The following is a 16,082-nucleotide window of genomic DNA, read 5'->3' as shown; positions in this document are numbered from 1 at the left end:
ACACAAAATATATACTCTACTAAGGAAAACATGACAGTTAAGAGAAAGCAAACATACAAGAAAGAAAACAGAGCCGTATCTAAAAAGAAAAATTAGGAAGAGAATGACCAAGATGCAAAGAAAGGAAGTCTTCGCTATGACACGACTTTATCTGTTTGGTACAAAAAATGTTAGCACACACTTGACAATATACAGCCCAGCCTATGGAAAATTTAGTATCTTATTTGAGTCAATTAAATTATAGACTAAATGATAAAATGATACAGCACAAAACTCATGCTTTTACCACGAAAGAAACCTGTATTTTCAACTGTAAAACAGAGATAGTTCCAACCCTATGTGCTGAAAGTAATACTAAAGAATTGCCAGGTGAAGTGGTGAGTGCCTAGAGCCCAACACTGGACATGCTTAAGCAGGAGGACCACGTGAACTCTGGACTTTGCCTCAGATAATGACAAAAAACAGCAAAAAGACAAGGAGACAGATTAAAGCTTTACTTACCATAAAGCAAAGTTTAAATGTAAGATGTTATGCAGTTCTATGGTTTGAACTCAAATACCAGTAAGTATTTACATCATTCAATACTGAAGATTAGATAACAAGCCCTTTTTAGTTCACTACATTTTTAAAATTTTTACAATCAGGTAATACAAGAAATCCATTCTTTAAGAATGTATGTAGGGGCTGGGGGTTTAGCTCAGTGGCATAAGTGCCTGCCTTGAAAGCAGGCAGTCGTGACTTTGATCCCTGGTACCGATAAAAAGGAAAAAGACAAAAAAAAAAAAAATGTATGTAATCTAGCTGGATTTGGTGGCACACACCGGCAGCCTCCTGGCAGGCTGAGGCAAGAGGGTCACAACTTCAAGCCCAGCCTGGGCAATTTAGGAACTTAGCAAGATCCTGTCTCAAAATAACAAAGTGAAAAAAGGATGAGCATGTAGTTCAGTGGAAAGACCCTGGATTAAATCACCAATATTGAAAAACAGTAGAAAATACAAGTAAGACCAGTTGTGAGTTCAAGGCCAGCCTGCACTACTGATACCCTATCTCAAAAAACTAACAAGGATGCAGATGAAGTTGGGGGGGGCACAAACCTGTAATCCTAGCACTTGTGAGGCCAAACCAGGAGGACTGCTGAGAGTTCAGACCAGTCTGGGCTATAAAATGAGTTCAAGACCAGTTGAAGGGGTTGGGGATTTAGCTTAGCGGCGTAAGTGCCTGCCTTGCAAGCAGGCAGTTGTGAGTTCAATCCTTGGTACCAATAAAAATGAAATTATTATCGTTGGGCGTGGTGGCTCACGCCTGTAATCCCAGCACTCCAGAGGCTGAGGTGGGAGGATCCTTGCAAGTTCAAGGCCAGCTGGGGCTACAAAGTGAGCTCAAGGCCAGCTTGAACTGCATAGCGAGGCCCTGCCTCAAAAAGACAAAAAAAGGTGCTGGGGATTTAGCTCAGCGGCATAAGCGCCTGCCTTGCAAGCAGGCAGTCGTGAGTTCCATCCCTGGTACTGATAAAAAGGAAAAAGACAAAAAAAAAAAAAAAAAAAAAAAAAGGGACAGAGATTTAGCTCAGTGGCCTAGGCATGAGGTTGTGAGTTTGATCCCTGGCACCAAAAAAAAAGAAAAAAAATTCTGAGATATTGTCTCATTAGTTTCCTCAAGTAGGCCTTGAACTTGCAGTCCTCAAGATTATACCATTCTCCGATAGCTTTAAACAAATTTTTTTATTAGTATATGTTACCCTTAGTAATTTTTTTATTAGTATATGTTACCCTCAGCCTCCAGAGTGCTGAGATTATAGATGTCTACCACCATGCTCAGCTCCAGTATTGGTTTTTTTTTTTTTTCTTTTTTCTGGTACCAGGGATCGAACTCACAACCGCCTGCTTGCAAGGCAGGTGCTTATGCCGCTGAGCTAAATCCCCAGCCCTTCTTTTTTTTTTTGAGGCAGGGTCTCGTTATACAGCTCAGGCTGGCCATGTGCTCACTTTGTAGCCCAGGCTGGTCTTGAACTTACAATGATCCTCCAGCCTCAGTTTCCTGAGTGCTGGGATTACAAGAGTGCACCACAATGCCTGGCACCAGTATTAGGTTTTTGTTTTGTTTTGCTTTTTGTTTTTGTCTTTTTCCTTTTTATCAGTACTGGGGATCAAACTCACGACTGCCTGCTTGCAAGGCAGGCGCTTATGCCGCTGAGCTAAGTCCCCAGCCCCAGTATTAGCTTTTATACAGGCAAACACATGCATACTCTACAGGAGAAAGTGGATAAGAGTTACTTCTACTAATATAGGGGAATGGGCTGAAGACAGGGAGACATTGTGTATTTTTGTACACTTTAGATTATATACCATGTATGTATTTCCTAGCTTAAATGTTTTGAAGTTTGACACATACTAAATAGCACCTTTCAAATTCTATATAGGGAACTCTTTAGAGTTGGCAATTCATTTTACTTCAGAGTTACTATTTTATGAATGAAACAAGTGATTCACAGGTAATAGATTCTTTTATAAATATAACAGGACAGCTTGGTGAGGAGACAGAATTTTATCAGGCTTTCGGACAATCAAACAGAACCTCAGATTGACTCATTCCAGGTCACAGAACTAGAAAGTAACTGGATTGGAACTCAGCACAGATTTTCTGCTTCTATATCCCATGATCTTTCCCCTCTCTTACTTTGACAATGTGTACTCCTAAATACATTCTATAGGAAAATACATGTGGAGTACAGAAAAGGCATTATTACTTTTCCATGTTTATATAGGAAAGATTTTCTAATATCTATAGATTTTAGAAAGTAAAGACAGGGTTTAATCCCTAGCACACATACACACAGAAAATCAAAGATAAAGAAGGGCAGCTGGAGATTTAGCTCAGCGGCATAAGCGCCTGCTTTGCAAGCAGGCAGTCGTGAGTTCAATCCCTGGTACTGAAAAAAACAAACAACAACAAAAAAAGATAAGGACATTTTAAAGCATGTGCTATAACTCTAGCACTCACAGGACTCGCCATGAATTTAACACAAACCCTGGTACATAGTGTTTTGTTTTGTTTTGTTTGTGGTACCAGGGATCAAACTCACATCCTTGTGCTTGCCAGGCAGATCCTTGTGCCACTGAGCTAAATCCCTGGCCCTCATAGTACTTTTTTGTTTTGTTTTGTTTTGGTACTAGAAATCAAACTCATAACCTCATGCTTGCCAGACAAGAGCTGTGCTGCTGGTTATATCCCTGGCTCCTTTCCTGCCCCGCTTTTTTTGAGTCTGGCTATGCAATCCAGGCTGGCCATGAAGTCATTATGTAGCCCAGGCTAGCTGCTAACTCACAGCAGTCCTCCTGCCTCAGCCTCCTGAGTGCTGGAATTACAAGTGTGCACCAACACACCCAGCTTGTTTTTTTGAGGCTGGGTGTTGCTATCTAGTTCAGATTGGTTTTGAATCCACTATGGAACCCAGGTTGGCTTTGAAGTCTTAGCAATTCCTCCTGTCTCAGTCTCCCAGTACAGGTATAGGGCCACCATACCCAGTTTAAGGCACAGTGAGTGAGTTTAAAGCCAGCCTAAACTACATAGTGAAACCCTGTCTCAAAAAAACAAAAAGGTATAACTGATTATAACCCACTGCACTTAAAAATATATGTAAACTGGGCACAGTGGCACACACTTGTAATTCCAGCATATGGGAGGCTGAGGAAGGAGAATTGCCTTGAGTTCAAGGCCAGCCTGGTCTACAAAATGAGTTAAGACCAGCCTGAATTGCATAATGAGGTTCAGTCCCCGGAAAAGACATGGAGGGAGGAAGAGAGGGAGGAGAGGAGGAAAGGACACAGAGAGGGACAGATATACAGACAGACAGATAGATAGACACAGGAAGTAGAGAGAACAAAAAAAAATACAGACTACATGATTTATTTCAACTATTACTTCCAGGTCACATTAGGATGAAATCTTTCACTCTTGAGTTGTTTGATGCAAGTGTAAGTTAATTATTCTCAGTCCTTTAATTAAAAAGACATCTATGACCAATCTAAGAATAGGTTAGAGATATCACTTTTTAAAAAAAATTCTTTGTGAAATTTTTTTTTCTTTTTCGTTTTTATCGGTACCGGGGATCGAACTCACGACTGCCTGCTTGCAAGGCAGGCGCTTATGCCGCTGAGCTAAACCCCCAGCCCCCTCTTTGTAAAATTTGAAGTAATCAGAAGAAAAAAAAAATTGAAGTAATCACTGTTTATTTTCCAATAAAAGAACACTTGAAAACTATTGAAAGCTGACTTTAAAGAGGTAGCTTATTTGAAGAACTTCTAAAATTTCTTCCCATATTACTGTGTATATCTATGACTGATTATAGCATTACCCCTATTCTACATCCCTCAAAGTATTTTCTCATACGGTATCTCATTTCATCCTTGAAACAACCCAGTAAGACAGAAATCCCTGACATTAAACAACAAAAAAGAAAATCCCTGACAGATAGATGGGCCAAAGCTCTGAGTGGCTTTTTCTTTTCTGAGGTCATGTGGCCTATCTTCTAGATGAATGTTCTGTCCAACAAACTATGTGGAAGAGTTTCTGCTCTATTCTGTTCCATTATTATTTTCTTTCAGAAATGTAGACTTATGAGCTAAATGACATCCAACCCTAATAATGATGATGATGGTGGTGGTGGTGGTGGAGGCTACTATTGAAGTTTACTGTGTGCCATGCTTTGTTCTCTATGCCCTTCATATGTCATTCGCTCCTCACAGTTCAATTCTTCATAGCTGTTTCCTATTTTCCAGATAAGAATATTGAGTTCTGGGACTGGGGATTTAGCTCAGCAGCATAAGCACCTGCCTTGAAAGCAGGCAGTCGTGAGTTTACGATCCCCGGTACCAGTAAAAAAAAGAATATTGAGTTCTGCTTCTGCTTAGCTTTCAGGTATTAGATAGGAAATGGAAATCTACTTTCTTACCCACAGGAACACAAGTGAAATGAGCTGGATAAATTACTGGATAAAAGTATACATTTGCTGCTGGGTGTGGTGGTGCTCGCCTGTAATTATAGCACCTAGGAGGCTGAAGTAGGTAGATCACTACAAGGTTGAGGCCAGCCTGGGCTACATAGTACTGAGACCCTGTTGTAGTTAGAACAATTAAGATTAGGACATGGAGTTTATAATATTTTTATAATATTATAAAATATTATAAAAGTTAATACAGGATTAACACAGGAAAGTTAACACAGGAAAATGCAGGAAATCTATCCAGAACACCAAAGACATAGATTATTTAGTCAAGAGCCTAAACCCCACGGCAATGTCCCACATGAGTCCAAATAAAAACCCCTCAGGACAATGCCTCCCACAAGTCCAACTGGAGGGCCAGAGCCCACAAGAAGGACTCATGCCAGTCTCTTTTATGGATCCGTGCTGGGAAGACCCAAGGGTCAGCGGTGGAAACCAGAAAGTCTATGCCAGCAGAATGAAGGAGCTGTGCTAGTGGGATGAGGGTTCTACACTGGAGCTGAGAAGTCACACTCACAAAAAAGACCAGGGCTATCCTGAAAGGCACCATAGCTGTTCTCAGTGACATGGAGGCCCCGACAAGCACAGTTGGGTACGTGCCAGGAAGCAGGGTGACAAGTTCATCCTAGAGACCAAGCAGCACATGTCTTCCCCTCCGGAGCCAGGAATCAATGCTCGAGGACCCAAGCTTCTCCAGAACTAACAGCTCAGAGAGCAACTCGCAGGAGAACCCACAAACCCTCCTTAACGCTTCAGCTCTCAACATCTCCCTTCTTCTCCACTTAGTTATCCTGGCAACCCTCCACAGGTGGAGCATCTTCACTCAATGCATGCTGATGTAATCCAGCTGGTGTTGACCACCGGTTCTCAATCCATAACAGACCCTGTCTCAAAAAGAGAAACAAAAAGTCTACATTGCCTATCATACATTATCAAAATATTTGCCAGATACCTTTTGTTTTCCAGATACCTATCTTATAAACCTGATATAACTAGCAAACTAGGATATTTTTTAGCAAGCTAGTTTTTAAATTTCCTATTAAATTCATAATTGATTGTGCTTTGGATCATAATTTATATTGTAATATATATAAACACTTGAATTTTAAAATATTACAACCACTTATATACTAAATTCTTTGCGAGATAGCTATATATCACATTTCTTCATCTTAGAGAAAGGAAACTTACAAAAGTGGATGTCATCAATCAAGGTTAAGGGTGAAACAGAATTTTATTTAATGGAAATGGACTGTAGTACATGCAGAAAGTTTGCTTGAAATGACACAAAAACATAACAGTCAAATGATGATTGCCATCTTGATACCAGACTGATGCAACCCAAAGAAGGGTCAGTGTTGCTGCAGCATTACAAGCCCTGTTAGAAGAGATAAATGATGCAATCTCTAGAGTAAGAGTGCAGTCAACTCTGAATCACTAGTACAACTTTGAGGACCAGAAAGGAAAATTTTCGAGTCCTGACTCATAGGTTTTCCTCATCTCAGTGAATCAGGTATACCCGATCATCATACCTATGAATCTCAACAATAACTTTAACAGGAATACTAAAGGGACCAGTTCCTGAGTATGATAATGTCCTGAGCATCTGATGCAAGCGTCTCGAAATACTTTGTATCAGGGCTTTGGCCTCTGACCAAAGACCAAAGTAGGTCTTTCAAAAATACTTATTGAATGAGTTTTTAGGAAAAAAAATGTTCAAAGCATTGGCAACCTGGATATCAAACTTAACACCATCACGAACCAGACCAGATCTGTGACTGATCTAGTTAAATCATCTTTGGTCTCAATATTCTCATCTGGAAAATGGGAAATAGCTACAAAGAACCAAACTGAGGAGCAAATGACACATGAAGAATAGTGTGGCACACAGTAAACTTAAATTGTAGCTTCTATTATTGTATCTGTAATAGGGTATTATACAAGAACAAAACATTACAGTATTATATACAAGAACAAAGCATTACAGTCCAGTGCTTTTAGTACATCAGCCCTTTCCAGGAATAATATAGAAAGGCATCACGAATGGACGAGGAAGGATTTGCAAATAACCCGAGGCACAAAGGGAAATGGTGGGAAGTTAGAAAAAAATGTTCTAACCCAGGGTTGGAGTAGTGACAAATAAATTTTCAAGAGTGAGTTGCCACAGTAGAGTGGGAGACTAAAGGCGAGGAGGCAATATTTGGCCCTGGGACATACCGAGGGGCAGGTCAATTTGAAAAGAAACGAAAAGGACAAATAAAGCAGACACTGTGCAAAGAAGACCGGACTGGCTGAGAGGAGCCACGACTTGCGGCCAGACAGAGCTGGAGAGCCGGCCTCAGCTCAAGAGTTGCTGCTGGTGAATAACAAAAGCCCTTGAAACTCGCACTCTCAAATACCGGTAGTGACCACCAAGGGCCGAGAAATGTGTTCTAAAGTGATCACAGCATCTACGATGAGGCCGAGCTCCTTGGGATGGGATAGGATCCAACAAGAGAAAATTTCGCTTCCTGCTTTGGGATGAGGTACAGAGGAGCGGAGGGCGATGAGTAAAGGAGAAAGACTTCAGTCCCACGGTCCCAAGGGGACCAACCGGCCAGCCCGAACTCGGTATCCGAGGGCCAGACTAGAGGGCAGGACCCTAGCGGTTACTGGCGGAAACCGCCTGAGGGTGAGAGTTCATACGAGCAATTGGCAGCTGTTAAACCAATGGGGACAGCAGACGAAGCGGATGTTGCTTCTCATTGGTGGTTGTCCGGAAAAAACCAGGAGCCAATAACTTCTCCTGGAAGGCGTAGCTGTGACGTTTATTGCGGAGGAGGCCGCTTCGAATCGGCTGCAGCCAGGTTGGTGGTCTGGGCCAATTAGCGGCCTCCAACGAGAAGCATCTTCGCCAATCCGCGGGCTCCACGACGGGGCTGGAGGGAGGTATATAAGCCGAGTCGGCGACAGCGCGCTCATCACCGGTGGAGACAACACAGGAATCTTCAGTCTGTTGTGCACCAGTGTGAGCGGTAAGCCCCCTGCGGCCTGCTTTCTTGGGCCTGACCTTAGCCTTTTCGCCATTTAGCCTCTCCTGACTCCCGTCCTCTCGTTTTCAGATCAGTGACCTCTCTGCGCACCAGTTCTGCAGCCTGTTGCTGGATTGTTTGCGACTCCTGCTGACCGCCTGGCAGACGGCGCCGCCGAGATGAAGCTGTGTCTGGTGGCTGCGGTCCTTCTGCTGCTCGGCGCGGCGCGGGCCGAGGAGGAGGACAAGAAGGAGGACGTAGGCACGGTGGTCGGCATCGACCTGGGGACCACCTACTCCTGGTGAGTGGATTTTGTGAAAGGGGGACGGGGCGTGGCCTTCTGGGCCGGCATGAAGAGCCGTTCTGATCTCTTCTGTGGGGTTTTTCCGCCAGCGTCGGGGTGTTCAAGAACGGCCGCGTGGAGATCATCGCCAACGATCAGGGCAACCGCATCACGCCATCGTATGTGGCCTTCACCCCCGAAGGGGAGCGGCTGATCGGCGATGCGGCCAAGAACCAACTCACCTCCAACCCCGAGAACACTGTTTTCGACGCCAAGCGGCTCATCGGACGCACTTGGAACGACCCCTCCGTTCAGCAAGACATCAAGTTCTTGCCTTTCAAGGTTTGACCCGTTTTTCTCCTCCGAATATAGAGGATGGGTGTAGTGGTGGGGATTTTAGGATTAAGTCGCTGAAAAACATACACGCCTAAAAAAAGGATATATAGTACACGCGATGTAACAAGGTTTTTATTGAGAATTTTAATATGTTACTAAAAAATAGTTGGTATACAGATATTCTGTCCACTGTAGCACAATATTAAAAAGATGATTAAAATTGCAGAAATCGGACTTCAGAAGGTACCTTTTTACTGTCTAGTAATGTTAGTGAATGTCCAGCCCCCAGAGACCAAAATAAACCAGACCATGGGGGAAGAAGTGGTGAGGCTTTAAAAGTTTGAAATGTCCGTGCTTAAGTGCCTGAAAATTCTTAACAGTAAGTTATTCTTTAAAATAGGTGGTTGAAAAGAAAACTAAACCATACATTCAGGTTGATATTGGAGGTGGGCAAACCAAGACTTTTGCTCCAGAAGAAATTTCTGCCATGGTTCTCACTAAAATGAAGGAAACTGCTGAGGCTTATTTGGGAAAGAAGGTAAATATTTCTAAACATTGTTAAAGATTACTAGCTACCGTCCTTTTTTTTCTAGCTACCGTTCTTATTTGACTTATGTGCTGTCATTGAAATTTTTATAGTTTGAGAAATTGGATCAGAACAACATCCATGCTTATCAGGTTTAACTAATTGGTGCTTTTATGTAGGTCAAACAAAACAGACAATTTTCCTGTGTTCAACACTTACTGCTTGAAATTCTTGGCAATGAAATTGTGTATAACCAATTGCTTTCTTAATGCCAGAGGTGGCCCGTCAGTCTCATGAAATTGTATATGTGATACTCTCCTGGTAGACTAGCTTAGATACTAAAGTGGTGGTTTGATTGTAATTTAAATGGCAGTTAAAGCCTGTGACAATACAAAAATTACCATCTTTTATCTTCTTAGGTTACTCATGCAGTCGTTACTGTACCTGCCTACTTTAATGATGCTCAAAGGCAAGCAACCAAAGATGCTGGAACAATTGCTGGACTGAATGTTATGAGAATCATCAATGAGCCGTAAGTATGAAATTCAAGGATACACAGCATATTTACCCAGTAGGGGAATTGTGGATTTGACTGAGATGTCCCTTTTCATTCTAACAGGACAGCAGCTGCCATTGCTTATGGCCTGGATAAGAGAGAGGGGGAGAAGAACATCCTGGTGTTTGACCTGGGTGGTGGAACCTTCGATGTATCTCTTCTCACCATCGACAATGGTGTCTTCGAAGTCGTGGCCACTAATGGAGATACTCACCTGGGTGGAGAGGACTTTGACCAGCGTGTCATGGAACACTTCATCAAGCTGTACAAAAAGAAGACTGGCAAAGATGTGAGGAAGGACAACAGAGCTGTGCAGAAACTCCGACGTGAGGTAGAAAAGGCCAAGAGGGCCCTATCTTCTCAGCATCAGGCAAGAATTGAAATTGAATCTTTCTATGAAGGAGAAGACTTTTCTGAGACTCTGACTCGGGCCAAATTTGAAGAACTAAACATGGTATGTTCCTTGATTTTTTTTTTTTTTTTCTTTTTCTGTCCTAATGAAATGTAGTTAAATTCACTGAATTTAAGACAGTGTACATACAGACCCAGACAGTACCAAGGTAACAGTTATCATCACAGTGACCATATGTCTTTATTCTAGGACCTGTTCCGCTCTACCATGAAACCTGTCCAGAAAGTGTTGGAAGACTCTGACTTGAAGAAGTCTGATATTGATGAGATTGTTCTTGTTGGTGGCTCCACTCGAATTCCCAAGATCCAGCAACTGGTTAAAGAGTTCTTCAATGGCAAGGAGCCATCCCGAGGCATAAACCCAGATGAGGCTGTAGCCTATGGTGCTGCTGTCCAGGCAGGTGTACTCTCTGGTGACCAAGATACAGGTAGGCCATGGTCACGGCATTTTTTTGTTTTTGGGTTTTTGTTGTTTTTTGAGACAGTCTCGCTATATGATTCAGGTTGATCTAAACTAACTATATAGCCTAGGCTGGCCTTGAACTCACAGAAATCCTCCTGCCTCAGCCTCCCAAGTGCTGGGGTTATAGTGAAACCTTGCCACACAACACCTAGCTTGTCACAGTATCTCACGTGAGATACTGCCAAACATAAGGCCAAGAGTTTGAAAAAAGTGGCTCACTAGAAAGGCAGTAGTAAGTTTTTGCTTTAGAAAACAATAGAACAAAAAGCTAGAAAGGGAGCATGGAAGACAGGACCGTCAGGGCAGTCTTGAAAGTCTTAGGGGCTGTTTAGTTCGGTTCTCATGTTTATGGTCAGAACTTTAGTAAATGGCAAAACAAGATAAACTTAGTTCATGGGGAACTTCGTAGTGATCTTATGACTTTGTTGAAACTTACCTCAGTTTATCTACTTTTGCAGGAGACCTGGTACTGCTTGATGTATGTCCCCTTACACTTGGCATTGAAACTGTGGGAGGTGTCATGACCAAACTGATTCCAAGAAACACTGTAGTCCCTACCAAGAAGTCTCAGATCTTTTCCACAGCTTCTGATAATCAACCAACTGTTACAATCAAAGTCTATGAAGGTAATTACATTGGTCTTAAAAGAACATGACTTCTCATTTAATGTATACTACTATTAAAAGGGTTAGGGAAAGAAGTATCTGCTCTTTTTCAGGTGGAAAAAATCCTTCATGGGACTAGTGTTGACTTGCATAGAGTCCATATTTAACTAGGGTACTTAGCACTTGTTCTTTTTTTTTTTTTTTTTTTTTGGTTTTTTTGCTTTTTATCGGTACCGGGGATCGAACTCACGACTGCCTGCTTGCAAGGCAGGCGCTTATGCCACTGAGCTAAATCCCCAGCCCTTAGCACTTGTTCTTGAGCTGCTTCCTAGAACACAAGAAAAGGGTTGACAGTGCATTGAAGTGGATAAAATTCAGTTAAGACAGTGATGGCGAACCTTAGAGTTTCAGTGGTATAGCCTGCTGGGCACATGTGCCATAGTTCACCACCACTGTGTTAAGAGAACCTTGCAGGCCAGTACTGAGTCACTTTAGCTTGGTTAAGTGTCCTGGCCCACTGTAGAGACTAACAGAAATGGGATCCAGAAGTCCAGCACTTGTCACTAACAAAAGTTTTCTGTTTTAACTTGTAGGTGAGCGACCTCTGACGAAAGACAATCACCTCCTGGGTACATTTGACCTGACTGGAATTCCTCCTGCTCCCCGTGGGGTCCCCCAGATTGAAGTCACCTTTGAGATAGATGTGAATGGCATTCTTCGGGTGACAGCTGAAGACAAGGGTACAGGGAACAAAAATAAGATCACAATCACCAATGACCAAAATCGCCTAACACCTGAAGAGATCGAAAGGATGGTCAATGATGCTGAGAAGTTTGCTGAGGAAGACAAAAAGCTCAAGGAGCGCATAGACACCCGGAATGAGCTGGAAAGCTACGCCTACTCTCTAAAGAACCAGATTGGAGATAAAGAAAAGCTGGGAGGCAAACTTTCCTCGGAAGACAAGGAAACCATGGAAAAAGCTGTAGAGGACAAGATTGAATGGCTGGAAAGCCACCAAGATGCTGACATTGAAGACTTCAAAGCAAAGAAGAAGGAATTAGAAGAAATCGTTCAGCCAATCATCAGCAAACTCTATGGAAGTGCAGGCCCTCCTCCGACTGGTGAAGAGGATACAGCAGAAAAAGACGAGTTGTAGACACTGATCTGCTAGCGCTGTAATATTGTAAATACTGGACTCAGGAACTTTCGTTAGGAGAAAATTGAGAGAACTTAAGTGTCGAATATAATTGGAATCTTCACCTTGGAGTGGAGTTGAAAATGCTATAGCCCAAGTGGCTGTTTACTGCTTTTCATTAGCAGTTGCTCATGTCTTGGGGTGGGGGGAGAGGACAAATTGGCTGTTCTAAAAAAATCTGGGTAAAAAAAGTCGCGTCAAGGGTGTGTGTTCACCTCAGAAATGTTCTATTTAACAATTGGGTCATGTACATCTGGTGTAGGAACTTTTTTTTCTACCATAAATGACACCAATAAATGTTTGTTATTTACACTGGTCTAATTTTGTGAAACGCTTCTAATTAGATCCATCAATCATACATCTTAGAATGAGAGCCAAGATGAAAGGCTGAAGGCTGTAAGGGGGTGTGTATAGGATGCAGGGGGAACTTTTTCTGCTCCAAAGAGGGGCATGGGGGGCTTACTGCGTCCTTAACTGGTAAGGGCTATTTCACAGTACCCCGGAGTGGAGTTTTTCTTGAACATAATTGAAATCTTCTAGGTCTCCTTGCTAAAATTGTTGACTTTATAACCAATGAATGATGCTTTCGATAGCTGGCTGTGTAATTGAATGGATTCTCTTTTCAGAATTAATGGAGCCAGGTGTGATGGTACATACATATTATAATCCTAGCACTCTGGGAGGGTGAGGCAATATCTAAAGTTAAAAATCCAGGGGCCAGGATTTGGCTCATTGGTCTAAATGCCTGCCCGGCAAACAAAAGGTGAGTTTGATTCCCAGTACCTAAACAAAGTCCAGCCTGGGTAATTTAGCAACTTAGTGGAACCCTGTTTGAAAATGGGTGGGTGGGGAGTATAAATGTAACTGAGTGTAAAGGCTCTGGATTCAATTCCTAATACCAAAATTTTGTGTTTTGGTAGACCTAGTATGCAATACAGGTCTATAGACCAAACTCCATGAGATGTTTGCTCTTTTTTTTTTTTTTAACTTTTTATTGGTACTAGGGATCGAACTCGGGACCACCTGCTTGCAAGGCAGGTGCTTACGCCACTGAGCTAAATCCCCAGCCCCTCTCCATGAGATGTTAAGACAGTGCTTTGTGTCCTTGGGGGGCAGTGGGGTAGGCAGAACAAGTTTCTCACTGCATACCCTGTTGTCGAAAGCTACCATTACTGTGTACAGTGAACTTAAGGATTAGATGGACTTCACCGGTAAGTATTCACTCATGTCAACAGCTTGCGTTCCCACGCCCCCAGCACACACCTTCAGTACTAGGGATTGAGACTGGAGCCATCACACTGAACTATATCATCAGCCTGTTTATTTTCAGATGGTCATAAGTTCCCCAGGTTGGGCCTGAACTCCTGCCCCAGGCTCCCAACTTTGTTATGTTTACCCAGCTTTCACTGCTGATACAATCTTTTGTGCAACAGAAGATTCTGCACTGGGTTACCCAGTTTATTTCTTACAAAGTAGGTGAAAGCAAGGCAGATACATTTATTGTACAAAAGTTTTGGAGATAAGGCAGCTAAGGTTTCACTTTTATGAAAATAAGTGTGTGGCTTTTATTAGTCAACTACAGTTACGATACAGTCGTCGTAGATCTCCCCTTCTGTATTCATCCCACCAAACACAAAACATAGCAGTGTGTCAGTCAGACACTCCCCACGTAAGTCACTCCTCTGGGTCACTTCACCAGTGGAATCTCCTTCCTCGGCCTCACAGTTCAGTGTGACAGACTGTGAGTCTATCTCAGCAGTAGAAGTCACTGGCCATGGAATGATACACATGGAGTGGTCTAATCGTCCAGGGGGTAGAAAAGTATCAAATTTAAGTAAGGTCCAATGCTGTTTTTCTGTTAGAAACAAAACAACAGAAACAAAAAGGCTTGTGTTGAGAAATTTCCAGAAATGCTTTGTGATTTACTAAATCAGCTGAGCACAACAAATGGGAAATAAAAGGAGCAGAAAACCCACTGCCAGCGTTACTGCTTTAATGGCTCATTCCCTAAGACTCAGCTTTCATTCTTTTGGATTTAGACCAAGAATACATCTAAAGACAGGAGAGGGGCTCACTCACCTATGTGGTAACGGTACATGGTGTCCAGCGCCCCAGTGGGAGTCATCCCCCCGAAGATGTACACGTGTTTTCCCACTGCCACTGCTGAATGAGCAGCGCAGCCTGCTGGAGTAGCACCTGTGGGACTGAGCTGCTGCCACCTCATGTCTCCTATTGAGAAAAAGATTTGGCATAATGTGCTAAAGTGTGCTTTCAAACTTGCTACAGTTTGCAAATCAGGCCCTGAGAGTCACTCAATAGGAGGTCAGAGGTCACAGAGCAAGGTTTTGGTCACGTGGTACATACCTGTCTTCCCAGATACTTGGGACGATAAGGTAGGAGGATCACAAATTCAAACCCAAAGGCTGAGGCAGGAGGATTGCTGGAGGTTATAAAGTAAGTTTAAGGCCAGCCTGAACTGAATAGGGAAATCTTGTCTCAAAAAAAGCAGGGGGGTGGGGGTGGGGGTGAGGGGGTGGGGGGTGGGAGGAACGGACGGAAGGGAAGATTTAGCTCAGTGGTAGAGGACCTCTGGGTTCCATCCTACTACTGAAATAACAACAACAACAACAACAAAAAACCCAAAATATCTGAGAGCCTGGGATTAGCTCAGTGACATAAGAGCCTGTCTGGCAAGCACAAGGTCATGAGTTCGATCTCTGGTACCACCAAAAAAAAAAAAAAAAATCTGAAATAGCTTGAAATTTTGATTAGTAGTCTAGGGAAGCAAAGAGGATTCTGATGTCGATGGTATTTGGAGCATACTGAGATGTGATACAAGTGTTCATAGTTTTTATACTGACTGTCATTTAACTGTTCAACATTAACTGCCTTGGTAAAGTTCTATAACTTTGAGTTTTAAAAACTAAAAATTCTTGACAGGCATGGTGTCACATGCATGTAATCTCAGCACTTGAGAGGCTGAGGCAGGAGTACTGCTGCAAGTTTGAGGCCAGCCTGGGCTACAAAAGGCCCACCCTGCCAATCCTAAAAGGTTTTTTTTTTTTTTTTTTTTTTTGTCTTTTTCCTTTTTATTGGTACCGGGGATGGAACACACGACTACCTGCTTGCAAGGCATGCGCTTATGCTGCTGAGCTAAATCCCCAGCCCCTCCCTAAAAGTTTTTTATTAAGCAACTTTCTGAATGCTGGCTAGATATTTCAAGTATCTTGTTCACTTAATTTTCGTAACAGCCCTGGAATTGCACTTACTTCTGCCTACCGCTTCCTTTGGACATAAGAGACACAGGATTAGAAAGGGATAGGACCTGTCTGAGACCCCTTAGTTTGGAAGTGTACATATACTGAGGCCCGGCTCCAAAATCCGGGTTCTTAGTACTTTGGACCTCCTGCTTCAGCAGCCAACCTTGCCCATGTTGCATGGATATTTGTATCTTTTCAAACAAGTGTTTAATTGAGGCAGATATTAAGGCTAGAGAATAGTGGATATTAGCACTAGAGAACTATGTGAATAAGTGGGAAAAAGATCCATGACATAGTTCCTCGGCCCTGAAGAATTTTCTTTTTATAGTTATTCATTTATATATTTATTTTGGTAGTTCTATAATGGGGATGGATTGGACTTAGGGCCTTCACACCTAGCTACATGCCCAGCTTTTTTTTTAATTTTAATTTTA

At 42.6% G+C, this 16,082-nt stretch overlaps 2 protein-coding genes and 1 long non-coding RNA gene across 7 annotated transcripts in view; 1 reads left to right on the top strand and 2 right to left on the bottom strand.

Annotated features, from left to right (window-relative positions):
- Positions 1 to 5,145: 5,145 nt before the first annotated feature.
- On the bottom strand, positions 5,146 to 7,743 carry LOC134470891 (uncharacterized). The gene is made up of 2 exons (XR_010040096.1): positions 6,194 to 7,743; positions 5,146 to 5,886 (listed from the first exon to the last, which is right to left on the bottom strand). It is a non-coding gene; the product is annotated as an uncharacterized LOC134470891 (long non-coding RNA).
- An 89-nt stretch (positions 7,744 to 7,832) lies between these two features.
- Positions 7,833 to 12,698, top strand: Hspa5 (heat shock protein family A (Hsp70) member 5). The gene is made up of 9 exons (XM_003470774.5): positions 7,833 to 8,016; positions 8,104 to 8,314; positions 8,407 to 8,638; positions 9,033 to 9,170; positions 9,578 to 9,690; positions 9,778 to 10,168; positions 10,316 to 10,553; positions 11,047 to 11,214; positions 11,787 to 12,698. Exons 2-9 carry the CDS (start codon positions 8,193 to 8,195, stop codon positions 12,347 to 12,349), a joined length of 1,965 nt encoding a protein of 654 aa, XP_003470822.1. The 5' UTR covers positions 7,833 to 8,016; positions 8,104 to 8,192; the 3' UTR covers positions 12,350 to 12,698.
- Positions 12,699 to 13,922: 1,224 nt separating this feature from the next.
- The window catches only part of Rabepk (Rab9 effector protein with kelch motifs), a 31,138-nt gene continuing 28,978 nt past the window's right edge, over positions 13,923 to 16,082 (bottom strand). For all 5 annotated transcript variants that reach the window (XM_003470775.5, XM_063227544.1, XM_013153598.3 and 2 more), the window contains 2 exons: positions 14,468 to 14,617; positions 13,923 to 14,243 (listed from right to left, as the gene is read on the bottom strand). In XM_003470775.5, coding sequence (XP_003470823.1) covers positions 13,957 to 14,243; positions 14,468 to 14,617 — 437 coding nt within the window. In that variant the 3' untranslated portion in view covers positions 13,923 to 13,956. The remainder of the gene's footprint in view (positions 14,244 to 14,467; positions 14,618 to 16,082) is intronic.

This window comes from Cavia porcellus, unplaced genomic scaffold, assembly GCF_034190915.1.
Source record: "Cavia porcellus strain 051 isolate PalLab524CR breed Dunkin Hartley unplaced genomic scaffold, mCavPor4.1 scaffold_1, whole genome shotgun sequence".
Lineage (NCBI taxonomy): Eukaryota > Metazoa > Chordata > Mammalia > Rodentia > Caviidae > Cavia > Cavia porcellus.
Note: the sequence above shows the minus strand (reverse complement) of the source record. Positions and strands in the feature narration are given on the sequence as shown.

Bases quoted from the DNA above. Each gene is read 5' to 3' on its own strand.
- Hspa5 (XM_003470774.5), top strand. From the start codon at position 8,193: ATGAAGCTGTGTCTGGTGGCTGCGGTCCTTCTGCTGCTCGGCGCGGCG. The intron at 8,639-9,032 runs GTTTGACCCGTT...TCTTTAAAATAG, and splicing joins TCAAGTTCTTGCCTTTCAAG to GTGGTTGAAAAGAAAACTAA. The intron at 10,169-10,315 runs GTATGTTCCTTG...TCTTTATTCTAG, and splicing joins AATTTGAAGAACTAAACATG to GACCTGTTCCGCTCTACCAT.